Consider the following 14089-nt stretch of genomic DNA (forward strand, 5'->3'; position numbering starts at 1 on the left):
AACAAACTGGATTCTCACGGTTCTCCCAACAGTGGCAGGGTGCCCATGTCAGGCAAGGTATTTTTTCCTAATGAAAAAGAAACAAACATAGCGTCAGACCTCATTTGTAATTTCCCCATAGCAGCTGGAATCTAGAAATATCTTTGTTTCCCTTCTCAGCTTATTATGCTGCCCTTGTCCTTGGTAAAGTGGAGCAAGAAGGTGGATTTGGAGGCTTAAAAAAAATCTGTACTCTTTTGTTTACGTATGTATTTACTTCCAAAAGCATTTATTTTTGCCACATAGGCCAATATGGACATCCTGCAATTCCCACCCGCCTTTCCTCCTTAATTTAGATATCTCACTTTTCTCCCACGGCCAAAAACACTAGTGTCATCCCTGACCTCCGGATACCCTCTTCCTTCCAGGCAGGGAGGCATCCCACCTCCTCATGCCTGGCCTTCCCAATGGGCCGTCCTGGCTTTGACCTCACAACCACCAGATCCTCGTTCAACGTTTAATCACTTCCTCCCTCCCTCCCGTCATGCACTCCTTCATCCTGCCTCTTGGCCGTGGCCCTGGAACCCAGGTGAAAGGAAATCCAGAAGGAAGGAAGAAAGAAGCTCAGACACACAGATCACTGGGTCTGGGACCATGCTCTTTTTGTGTGTCTGGCTTCTTTTACTCGGGGTATTATTTATTTATTTATTTTTACTGTAAAGCATACATAACATAAAATGTATCATTTTAGCCATTTTTAAAAGTAACCAGTTCAGTGGCATTATTAGTATTATTTTTTTTTTTTTGCGGTACGCGGGCCTCTCACTGTTGTGGCCTCTCCCGTTGCGGAGCACAGGCTCCGGACCAGGCTCAGCGGCCATGGCTCACGGGCCCAGCCGCTCCGCGGCATGTGGGATCTTCCCGGGCCGGGGCACGAACCCGTGTCCCCTGCATCGGCAGGCGGACTCTCAACCACTGCGCCACCAGGGAAGCCGCCGGATTTATTCTTGATCAGCACATCCTATTTAGCGATTTGAGTAATTGCCCACAGGTTTCTTGTCTCCCTCACCCACCCCCACCCCCCGAAAGCAGGCTGGGACTATCTGTTCTGTTCTTTGCATTCTTACCTTGTACATTGAAAGCACTTAGTAAGTATTGTTGGCCAAACAGATGAATGGATGTTTTTAAACTGAAGGGTGGCACAGATGGGTCTGCGTTTTTGAAAGGTCTCTGGCTGCAGTGTGGAAGGTGAAATAGGTGGAAACAGGCTAGAGGGAAGCAGCTGCCATCTATGCATGGGCTTAAGATCTCACTGGACCAACTTCCACTGTTGAGAGCTAGTGATTTAAAAAAAAAAAAAGTGACTTAAAGGCTGAGACAGCGAGGGAGAAACCAAGAAGCAGAGGCTTTCTGCTTTATGTAATGGGAATCTGTATACGATTTTTGGAAAGTTTCCATTACTAAAAATGGACTTCAGAGCCCCTAGTGTAAAGGAAAGCACACAGGCTGGTAGTCAGAAGCCCTGAGTTCCAGTCATGTTTCTTTCCCTAAATGCCCTTCAGTAAGTCCGTAAGTCCCTGACTCCATCCAGGCAGAATTAGTGGCGCCCTCTTTTGTGTAGCTCCTGTCATGCTGTACTGCCACTGTCTATGGACATATTTGTCACTACTGTGCCAATTCATTTTCGTATCACTGGCCCCCATTGTGGGGTGGGGTAGGACAGTAACTATTCATTGAATGGATGGAGAGATGGGTGAATGGGTGGATGGATGGATGGATGGATGGATGGATGATAAGTGGATAGGTGGATGGACTGAACCACATACTAAGCCCATATGTTGGAGAAAGACTGGGGCTCAGTAAGCAGATGGATACTCAGGGGAACCGCATACCCTTCTAATACCCAGCTTCTCAGTTTACTGCTTTTATTTATTTATTCAATAGACATTTTTACTGAGTACCTACTATGTGCCAAACTGAGATTTTTGCTATGGGTTGTTTAAAGAGGAATAAGACCGAGTGCTGGTTAAGGACAAGGATTCTGGACCCTGACTACCCAGATTTGAATCCTGTCTCTGACACTTACTAGCAGCCTAATGGTAAACAAATTACTCACTCTGTGCCTCTAGTTTTCATCTGTGAACTGAGGGAAAAATAGTACCTACTTCACGGTTGTTAAGATATTAAGCACATTGATGATTTTAAAGCTTTCAGAGTGCCTGACACATGGTAAGTACAACATAAGTATTAGCTTTACTCTGTATTCTCAGGTCACAGGTCAAGTGGGGGGGATGATGAACCCAACACACAGTAACCTGGGTAGACTATGTACTAGAAGAGGTACAATTTGTTGAGGGAAGGGGTAGGGAGGCATTTTGGAGGAAGCAGTCTTTGAGCTGAACCTTGTGGGTTGAGTTTAGATTTGATGCAGCATGCCATGGGATGCACACTTTTTCAGGTGATGGTAGCCAAATATCAGTCCTCCTGTCCAGAAAATTTGGGGTCACTAGGGACCTGAAGGCCACATTGACCCAGTGTTTCCTTTTATGGTTGAGACCCCTGGTAAAAGGTCCCAGTTCAAGGACACACAGCTAGTTATTTATTTAACAAATCATTCATTCATTCTACAAATAGTTACTAAGAACTTACTTTGTGCCAGGCTCTAGGCTAGGTGGGATCCAGGGATCCCACCTCATACATATTTACTTATAGACTGTAGGCACCCTGGGACAGGGCCTTAAGCAATCCAACCTCTGTTTTTCCCTCAGAGCCTGGAGCTATCTAAATGTTATGTTTATTTTTAAACAACAGCACTGCCATTGATGACTCACAGCGACTTTTGTAATCTGCTCTGAAACCCAGTCTGTCCAGCTATTTTGTCTCCTTCCTAATTTCTTGGCCCTGAGCCTCATTTTGGTTGTTATTTCCTGTCCCCACTCCATTTCTCACTTCCTCCTTCCCCACCTCTGTGGACTATTCCCCTACATAAGGATTAGTTGTGGACTAATCAACTACATAAGGATTAGTTGATATTTAATGTTTAAATGTCTGTACTCCGTTAGCCGCACAAACTGCATACGGAATCTGGGCACACACCCTTTGAGGGGCTACCTTCTTGTCTAGGGGGGCGCTGGAGCCGAGAGAGATCACACCCCCTCTGGGCTCCCTATTTTGGTTAGTGGACTCATCATCCTCATAGACCTTGTATCCACTGGGCCTCACAGGCTCAGCATCTAGTACTGACAAGATTTTCAAGGGCCTAGAGAAAAGTTTCAGACTACCTCCTCCCTTTTTTTTTTTTTTTTTTTTTTACAGAATCCAGAATACCAAAAGAAAACGATAAAATCAAAATCAATAAATATTTAGACAAACGTCTACCAATGTAAATTTATATCAGCTTCATTAGCTGTTCAATTTAATTGTGATAGTGACTGCCACATATGCCCTCCCTCCTTTATTAATAGGTCACCTGGGGCTTCCCTGGTGGTGCAGTGGTTGAGAGTCCGCCTGCTGATGCAGGGGACGCGGGTTCGTGCCCCGGTCTGGGAAGATCCCACATGCCGCGGAGTGGCTGGGCCCGTGAGCCATGGCCATTGAGCCTGCGCGTCCGGAGCCTGTGCTCCGCAACGGGAGAGGCCACAACAGTGAGAGGCCCACATACCACAAAAAAAAAAAAAATAGATCACCTGAATTTTAACCAGGCACAAGATCACCCAGCAAGATATACTTCCCAGCATCTCTTGAAGCTGGATGTGGTCATGTGACTAAATTCTGGACATGAGAAGTAGTGAGTACACTTGATACCTGCTACTTCTGGTTGTGCAGTGGATGGGGGCTCTTCATCTTTCCCCTGACTCACTGGCCAGGGTTATTGCATTGGACAACTCCAGGGGGCACATTTGCATTGCAGTCTATGAGAATGCTCCCTGCCATTGTGCAATGCAGCAGCCCTGCCCCTGGCTGAGATGCAGACCTTCAGGCAAGAGCTGGAGTTGGTATTCATAAACATTTGATTACATTTAAAAATAATTTGTAGGGAATTCCCTGGCGGTCCAGTGGTTAGGACTCCACGCTTTCACTCCCGAGGGTGTGGCTTGGATCCCTGGTCAGGGAACTAAGATCCTGCAAGCCGCGTGGCATGGCCAAAAATAAAAAACAAACAACAAAACAAAACAAAATTTCTAAGTTTGATTTTCTCACTTTGCAAACATTCCATGTATGGGCTGTGACTGACAAGAAATCAAATCTTGTCATAATTTAAGTAGACATAGCAAATGATTTCAAAGTAAAATTTAAAAAATCCTTTAAAATATTTTCAGCAAAGAAACAATATTTTACATGGGATATAGAAACATTTTAATATAGGATAGGACCTAAAAAATATCTGTATGGAAGACCAATGAAATTCTTAGAAAGGCCTTGATCATTTTCAGTCCCCCAAGCTAGAAATTTCAGAATCATTTTTGATATTTTCCTAGTAATTTATTCATTCAGGAAATAGTGAGCATTTACTTTCAGACAATATATATAGTGGAGGAGTATCAAGATTGTGGTCAGACATACCTAGGTTTGAGTCCTGGTTTTGCTACTTACTAGGTGTGTGACTTTGAGCAACCTCTGTAGGTCTTTACTTATCTGTAAAATGGGGGCAATAATAATGCCCATCTCTTATGTAATAAAGAATTTGACTGGCCTCTGTCCCTGATTACTGGGAAGGTGAATTTCAACCCTTGGAATTTCCAAAGTAATAGGAGTATCTTTGTTATCATGAGCTCTTTGGATCATAAATCTGAGTTTCTGCTAAGAGATGGGATGACTCAGGATGGGGGCTGGTCATCATAAAGACCAATGATGTGGTTAGAGGGTTGGGACTCTGAGCCAACCTGATCTCTAGGGACAAGGGGAAGAACTGGAGATTGAGTTCAAGCATGTGACCAATGCTTCAATCAATCATACCTTTGTAATGAAAATCCAATAAAACTCTGGACACCATAGCCCAGTAGAGCTTCCTAGATGATGAACACATCAGTGTTCCTGGAGGGTGACATATCCTGATTCCATGAGGAGAGGTCATGAAAGCTCTACATACAGAACTCTCACAGACCCCACCCTGTGTGTCTCTTCATTTAACTGAAACTGATTTGTATCCTTTATGATAAAACTGTAATCATAAGTATAATGCTTTTCTGAGTTCTGTGAGTTGTTCTAGCAAATCATTGAACCCAAGGGGGTCACAGGAACCCCAGAAGTTGTAGCCATTTGGTCAGAAATGCTGGTGGCTGGGGAACCCTCGAAAGTGCAACTGGCATCTGAAGTGAGGACAGTCTTGTTGGGAAGTATGCTCTTTTTTTAAAAATTAATTAATTAATTATTTAGTTATTTTTGGCTGCTTTGGGTCTTTGTTGCTGTGCATGGGCTTTCTCTAGTTGCCGAGAGCGGAGGCTACTCTTCGTTGTGGTGCACGGGCTTCTCATTGCGGTGGCTTCTCTTGCTGTGGAGCACAGCCTCTACACAAGCGGGCTTCAGTAGTTGTGGCATGTGGGCTCTAGAGCACAGGCTCGGTAGTTGTGGCGCACGGGCTTAGTTGTGCCTCAGCATGTGGGATCTTCCCAGACCAGGGCTCAAACCTGTGTCCCCTGTATTGGCAGGTGGATTCTTAACCACTGCGCCATCAGAGAAGTCCCGGGAAGTATGCTCTTAAACCTGTGGAGTCTGCTGCTAACTCTGGGTGGTTAGCATTGGAATTAAATTGTATTTCAGTATATCAGCTGCTAGTGTCAGAATACTGCCTCATAGGGTTGTACAGGATCAAATAAGAAAATATATGCAAGGCACTTAGCAATAATAATGATGATTACCCCTTAGGGCTGGAAGAATTAAATAAGATAAACTGCATGAAGCACTTAGCATAGTCATAGTACTTGAGACTCCTGTGAGCCGCACCCTACGCTACTCATGGAAGATAGTTTGTCCATTTAATTGCTGAGCAGTATTCCATTGTATGAATATATCACGGTATATCAGTTCTCTTACTGATAGGCACCTGGGCTGTTTCCAATTTGGAAGTATTGTAAATAAAGTTGCAGTGGACTTTGTTGTACAAATCTTTTTGTGGTATAAATGTTTCCATTTATCATGGATAAATTCTTAGGATTAAAACTGGGTCATAGGATAGGTGTATATTTAATATCATGAAAAATGCCAGTCCTTTGTCAAAAGTGTTTATGCCATTTAACACTACAACCAGCAATATGTGAGAGTTCTGGTTGCTCTGCAACCTTGCCAACACTTGATGTATTCAGTCTTCTTAATTTTTAGCCATTCTTGTGATTGTGTAATGACATTTCATTGTGGTTTTAATTTACATTTCCATATGATTAATGATATTAAGCACAGGAAGATGGGAAAAAGAAAACAGAGAGAACAAACAAAAACAAAAAAAGGTTCAGGCTTCAGCCTTAATATATCAATAATTACCTTAACCTAAATGGTCTAAATACACTAATTAAAAGACAGAGGGGCTTCCCCTGGTGGCGCAGTGGTTGGGAGTCTGCCTGCCGATGCAGGGGACACAGGTTCATGCCCCGGTCCGGGAGGATCCCACATGCTGTGGAGCGGCTGGGCCCGTGAGTCATGGCCGCTGAGCCTGCGCGTCTGGAGCCTGTGCTCCGCAACGGGAGAGGCCACAACAGTGAGAGGCCCGCATACCGCAAAAAAAAAAAAAAAAAAAAAAAAAAAAGACAATCAATTAGAAAATGGGCATAAAGCATGAACAGATATTTCATTAAGAGGATATACAGATGGAAAACAAGCACATGATAAGATGTTCAACACCATTAGCCTTTAGGGAAATACAAATTAAAATCACAATGAAATACCACTATACACCTATCAGAATGTCTAAAATAAAAAATAGTGGTAATGCAAATGTTGGCAAGGATGCAGAGAAACTACATCATTCATATATATATTGCTGATGAGGATGTAAAATGGTACAGCTACTCTGGAGAGCAGTTTGGCAGTTTCTTGAAAAACTAAACATGCAGCTACCATGTGATCCAGTAATTACACTCTTGGGCACTTATTCCAGAGAAATGAAAACTTATGTTCACATTTAAAACTTTTACATGAATATTTGTAGCAGCTTTATTCAGAATATCTGAAAACTGGAAATAACCTAGTTATTCTTCAATGGATGAGTGGTAAAACAAGCTATGGTACATCCATATCATGGAATACTACTCATCAATAAAAAGAAATGAATATTGATACATGCAACAACCCAGATGAGTCTCTAGAAAATTATGCTGAGTGGAAAAAAAAAAGCCAGTTCCCAAAGTTTACATACCGTACGATGCTATTTATATAACACAGATAATTGTTTGCTGGGAGTTAAGTAGTGGTGTAGATATAAAAGAGCAACATAAGAGATCCTCATGGTGATCGAAATGTTCTGTATCTTGACTGTATCGATGTCCATATCCCAACTGTGACATTGGCAAGACATTACCTTTGAGGAAATCTGGGTAAAGGGTACACAGGATCTCTCTGTATTATTCTTTACAATTGCATGTGAGTCTACCATTTTCTCAAAATAAAAAATTTAATTAAAATATTACCTGTGTGGTTTCTCTGTCATCTAAATCTTAATTGATGCAATACACCTCATCAGATTGGAGAATTTCTCTTCTCTTCCTAGTTTGATGAGAATTTTAGTTAGAGTAGGTGTTGATTTTTACCAACTGCTTTTTATGCATTTATTGAAAATAATCTCATGGTTTTTCTCCTTTTCGGTGAAAATTATATTGTTTGATTTTAGAATGTTAAGCCAATTTTGCATTCCTGGGATAAGCAATACTTTATTGCTGGATAAATTTGCTAATATTTGCTTAGGATTTTATGTCTACATTTATGAAATGTCTTTCAGGTACCTATGGGAGTGATCAATGTTATTAGTTTCTAAAATGAAAAAAAGACCTGAGCAAAAGTAATAAAATATTAAAATTTGATAAGCCTGGATGGTGGGTAAATGGTAATTTGTTACATTATTCTCTATACTTCTCTGCTTTCTTCTTTTCAATTAAACAATCCTTGGTTGCAGCTTAGAAGACACATTCAGAGGATAGATTGAGGACAGAAAAACTGGGTTCTGTGTGCTATTAGGAATACAGGGGTAGGATAGTCTTGTGTAACCTCTTCACATAGCAATGGGCCAAACACATAGTTGGTACTCAGTAAAAGTTTATTAAATGAATTTAATTTGTTTAAATCACACTCCAATACAATATAATGGATGCTGTGATCCAGATCCATCCTCAGGATCTAGTCAGTCATTCCCCCAGCTTCTGGGAGTAGGTTGCTCATGACTCAATTTCTCTCTGGGAATTGCCCTCCTCCAAAGGAAACAGCCTTGCCAAAGTTACAGGACCTGGGGCTTCCCTGGTGGCGCAGTGGTTGAGAGTCCGCCTGCCGATGCTGGGGACATGGGTTCGTGCCCCGGTCCAGGAAGATCCCACATGCCGCAGAGCGGCTGGGCCCGTGAGCCATGGCCGCTGAGCCTGTGCGTCCGGAGCCTGTGCTCCGCAACAGGAGAGGCCACAACAGTGAGAGGCCCGCGTACCGCAAAAAAAAAAAGTTACAGGACCTGTCCACATACAGCCTCCATCACTGGTCAATGCAAGGACATAAATTTCTGGCCCCCTTCTTTAATTTGGAATAATTCTGAAAGGTCATCCCAGGCTCAAAGCATTCTTTGGGATTGGCTGAGGCTTCTGCTTAGATAGTTTCACAATTCAACCTCTCCTCCTGCCTAATCCTGCTTCCATCACTACCTTACAGGCTTGGCCTTGAAAGTACCTTCACCCCATCCCCACCCCAATAAAGCTTCTGCATGTTAATCTCCCTCTTCCTCGGGGAACTCCACTCAGGACACGTATTACCCTATTTTACTTTTCTTTTCATAGCAGTTATCAATATTTGAAATAACCTTATTTATTTAATGCTTTAATACTTGCTTATTGCCTGCTGTAAGAATGTAAGCTTCCCAGGACACAGACCTTTTTCTTTTTCCATACAATGTACACTACTGTATCAAGCACCTAGGGCAGCGCCTGCAGAACACAAGCAGGCCCTAAATACTGGTTGTTGGAATGAACGAATGAAAAGAGACACACCTTGCCCTAGGTATCGTCCAGTCTCTCAACAGCCAGTAACAAGCATTTGGGGGCGGAGACTCCGGACAAGTCCCCGAGTCCCCGCCCCCCCCAGCACGCCCCCAGGCCCAGGCAGGAGGCGGGGCCCCGCAGACGCCGCGGCCCGCGCAATGCGGCAACCGGCGGTACGGCTGCTGCGGCTGAGTCAGGTGCCGTATGCTGAGCTGCTGGTGCTGCAGGAGCGCTGGCTGCGGCGGCTGCAGGCCGAGCCAGGGACCGAGGCGGGCGCGCTCCTGCTCTGCGAGCCCGCGGGGCCCGTGTACACCGCCGGGCTGCGCGGCGGCCTGACGTCCGAGGAGGCGACGCGGCTGCGGGCCTTGGGTGCCGAGGTGCGCGCCACTGGCCGCGGCGGCCTAGCCACCTTCCACGGCCCGGGCCAGCTGCTCTGCCACCCCGTACTCGACCTGCGACCCCTTGGCCTACGCCTGCGCGCCCACGTGGCGGCGCTGGAGGCGTGCGCCGTGCGCCTGTGCGAGCTCCAGGGCCTACCAGGAGCCCGCGCGCGGCCCCCACCCTACACCGGCGTCTGGCTGGGCGAGCGCAAGATCTGCGCAATTGGTGAGCGCCTCGGGGCGGGGCCTGGCGGGGCCGGACCAATGGTGGTGAGGGCAGAGCTCCGGCTGGGAGGAGGTGTATCTAGCGCGGGCTTTGAATCAGAACTAGTCCTGGATGTAATGTATCTTTCTTCCTCTGAATGATTTTTACCCCCTTTTTAAAAAAAAATTGTGGTAAAATACACATAATATAAAATGTACCATCTTAACCATTTTAAAGTGTACAGTTCAGTAGTGTTAAGTGCTTCCACATTGTTATGCAACCAGTCTCCAGAACTCTTTTCATCTCTCAAAATTTAAACTCCACTTTTAAACAACTCCCCATTTCACCTTCCCCCTAGCTCCTGACAACCTCCATTCTACTTTTATATGTATGAATTTGACTTCTCTAGGTAACTCATTTAAGTGGAATCATACAGTAGTTGTCTTTTTGTGACTGGATTATTTCACTTAGCATAATGTTCTCAAGGTTCATCTATGTTGTAGTGTGTGTCAGGATTTTCTTCCTTTTTAAGGCTTAATAAATATCTCATTACATGTAAAAACAAATAAACAACAAACAAAACAAAGTTTTTAACCCTCTTTACTGAAATATTCAGAACCAGAAGGGCCAACTCGTTTAACACTCATTTTTACCAATGGAGACACACGGGAAGTGAATTGCCAGGGTACTTCACAGTATCAGGACAATAAGGGTGAAATAGTGTTTTCGAACTTTTTTTTAAGCAACGGAGGAATCTTTTTGTTAAAGGACATTTTCTGTAATCTCCATAATAAGTGCAGCTACTGTGGAGCGACACACCTCTCCTCCCATTTTGTCCCCCTCCCCTGATCTGTGCACAGCCCCTTGGGTGCTCTAGAAACGAAGTTGGAAAGTCAGTGGTCTAGTCCAGTTTCCTCATCACACTGAGGGGGATCATGAAGCCTGGGGAGGGAGGGTACCTATTCTAAGACCCATTGGTTTGCCTTGCAGGAGTCCGCTGTGGAAAGCACATTACATCTCACGGCCTGGCGCTGAACTGTTCTACGGACCTTACGTGGTTTGAGCACATTGTGCCCTGTGGGCTGGTTGGGACAGGTGTCACTTCCCTGAGTAAGGAGCTCCAGAGGCATGTCACTGTGGATGAAGTAATACCATGTTTCCTTGAGGCCTTTAAAGAGACCTACAAGTGCACATTGATCTCAGAGGACAGCCCCAGCTGAAGGGCATTTATATTATCACAGCCTGGAAGTCCTGCCTTGGAAAGCACCACACCTGACTTGGAATCACTGAAACCCAGATTCTAGACCCAGCCCTGTCATTCACACGCCATGAGACTATGGGCAAATCATGAGCTCTAAGCCATTGGTTCCATATGTATCCTGGTTTATTTATATCTTCCCCACCTACCTCAGATATAGATGTGAAAACATTATGAAAAGCATGTTGTATAAATATAAGGCATTAGCACTACTGTTGACACCATTTTCTCAGCTTATAAAAACTCAGATATCATAGAGTGTCATTTCTCAAATATTTATTATTTCCTCAATACTGTATTTAACTGGGGAAGCCTGGGCTCCAGTTCCTTTGATTTTTGTAAGAATCATTTCTCTGGATCATCCAGGTGAAGGTGATGTGATGTGGTGCTTTTTCATTCTCAAGAGACCTGGGTGCTTTCTGCAATAAAAGGGAAAAGGAAAGGCGTCTTTAAAGAATAAAATGGGATTATGTGTTCCTGGGTTGGATTCCTCAAGCCTGATAGCTATTTTTAGTTAGGTAGCCTGAGCTAGGCCAGAGGCTAGGGGAAAGAGAAGAATAATTTCTCACACTGTACAAATGCCAAAGATAGAAGTAAGTTTTTCTTATATGAGATCTCTGTTTGTAAGGTTCTATAGTAATTATCTATTGCTGTGAAACAAATTACCCCAAAACTTAATGACTTAAAAGAATAAACATTTATTATCTCATATATTGTGGGTCAGGAATTCGGGAGAAGCTTAGTTGGGTGGTTCTGGTCAGGGTCTCTCAGGTGCAATCAAGATGTCAGCTGGGGCAGCTCTCATCTGAAGATTTGACTGGGGCTGGAGAATCAGCTTCCAAGATGATTCACTCACATGCTTGGTTGGTAGTAGTTGTTAAAAGGAGGCCTTAATTCCTCACCTTAGTTCCTCATCATTCCACAGGGCTGCCTGAATGTTCTCATGACCTGGCAACTGGCTTCCCCCAGAGCAAGTGATGCCAGAAAGAGACAAGGTGGAAGCCACAATGTCTTTTATGACCCAGCATTGGAAGTCACACAGTCATTTCCGCAGTCTCTTAATATGTGAGCCCTATTCAGTATGGAAGGGACTGCATGAGGGTGATAGGAGGTGAGGATCATTAAGGGCCATCTTGGAGACTGACTACCACAGGCAGTTAGAGTAGAAAGAGCCTTGAATGGGAAGTCAGGCAACTCTAGTTCCAGTCCTGGCTCTGTGGAACAGTAACCAACAACATTCAAGATGGTGGTTGCTTCCTGAGGGACTGCAATGAGCAGAGCTCCCTGCTGCTGATGGACATGTGGTGGAGTTCAGCCACCAAGATGTGAGGGTTGTTCATTACCACAGCATAACTAGCTTATGCTGACGGATAAAATATGTTTATATTAATTAGGACTCTTGTATTTGCAAGTGTAGAAACCCAACTCAAACTAAAGCAAAAACAAACAATCAAGCAAACCCCACAATGGGAGGGTTATTGGAAAAGGTACTGAGGGGGCTCTCATAAAATCCAAGGGTGGGGCTGCAGCTGGGCTCCAGAACCAGAGCATGTAGCCCTTTAGGAACCCACATGGTCTTTTCTCTCCTGTTCTCTGCCGTGATTCTTGGTGTGTTTGCTTCATTCTATCTTACTTCAGTCCAGCTTTCTCTGTTTCCCAGGCCATGTAGTGGAAGATGGCTACTGCTGCTGTTATCCATGAATGTTGGAGGAGAGTCAAGGAAAATCCCCAGGTTTCTGGCTTGAGCAAGTGGGTGGATGCTAGAGGTATTGCTGGGATAGAGAACTCTGGATAATGACCAAGTTTGGAGAGAATGATAATGAGTTCAGTTTTAGGTAAATCAGGTTTGAGATACTTGTGGAAGATGTAGGTGGAGAGGGCCAGTTGGGTGTTTGGATCTGGAGCATGGCTGTGATGAACGATGGTTTAGGTCTGGGAGCCCAAAGAGAAGGGGAGGGCAGAGGACTGATACATGTGAGGCACGGGCCAAGGAGGAGCAGGCCAAGGAAACTGAGAAGCAGTCTAGGCAGAGACATAGTGTGGGACCCAGAATGAGACAACACGACGATCTCATTCACTCTTCTGGCAGCACAGCAAGATAGGTAGGCTTATTTTATGGATGAAAAAACTGAGGCTTGGGAGGCTAAGTGACTTATTTGAGGTCATGCACTTAGTTAGGGGCAGAGTCAGTCCCTGGCTCCTAATCTGGGCTCTTTCCCACTCTCCCACAGCTGCCTCTGAAGAGTGAGCAGGGCAGGTATCCTGGAGGAGACATGCCTCCAAGAACAGGTGGGTCGACAGCTGAGGAGGACACAGGGCAGAAGGCCAGAGTTAGGCTGAGGCCGGACGTGTGGAATTGGCTCAGGCCACTGCTGTGGGTTCCTGACTCTCCTTCCTTTCTGGACAGAGCCCACCTACGCTTTCCCACTGGGGCCCTTCCTCAAGGAAGGAAGCTGAGTGTATGAAGGAGGATAGTTAACACGCTGGCTTTTCCACCTCCAGAAAGCCTCTTCTTGTTTATGAGAAGTCTTTTCCTCATAAATAAACAAATTGTCCAAGGTCTGGTGAATGAGTGCTAAGTGTGAGGACGTGACCAACTGCAGTGACTGGCCCAGCATCTTGTTCCTCAACAAGGCTGGCAGGAAACTAAACAGAACCTGCTCTGGCAGTGTGACCAGGTGCACCTTGCTTCATGAAAAAAGCCTCTGACTGAAAACCTTCATGGAAATCAGATATTTGCAATCAAAATCTATTTTTTTCACTAAATCATAATTTACCTTACCTATTATCATACCATATTATAATAACTATAAAGTTTTAACAAACAACAATACTTGCACTCCCACCTAAAAAAACATTCATTTGTGTGTTTCCAGCACTTGATTATGAGCAGACATCTTTTATTATTCTATTCTGTTTTATAATTCTATTATGAATTATTATGTGGATAAAATGTATACTATTTTAAACCATAGTATTACAAAGATTTTCCCACATTGCTAGATAGTCTTTATATTTTTAACATCTTAATCTTGATTTTTGTTTGTTTGTTTGTTTTTTTCGGTACGTGGGCCTCTCACTGCTGTGGCCTCTCCCGTTGCGG

General features: G+C 44.3%; 1 protein-coding gene across 1 annotated transcript; it reads left to right on the forward strand.

Moving 5' to 3' along the window:
* The first annotated feature begins 9301 nt into the window (after positions 1–9301).
* LIPT2 (lipoyl(octanoyl) transferase 2) lies at positions 9302–13824 on the forward strand. Its single transcript, XM_060103936.1, has 2 exons — positions 9302–9749; positions 10719–13824. Exons 1-2 carry the CDS (start codon positions 9302–9304, stop codon positions 10946–10948), a joined length of 678 nt encoding a protein of 225 aa, XP_059959919.1. The 3' UTR covers positions 10949–13824.
* Positions 13825–14089: the final 265 nt, after the last annotated feature.

Source organism: Mesoplodon densirostris, chromosome 7, assembly GCF_025265405.1.
Source record: "Mesoplodon densirostris isolate mMesDen1 chromosome 7, mMesDen1 primary haplotype, whole genome shotgun sequence".
Taxonomy (NCBI): domain Eukaryota; kingdom Metazoa; phylum Chordata; class Mammalia; order Artiodactyla; family Ziphiidae; genus Mesoplodon; species Mesoplodon densirostris.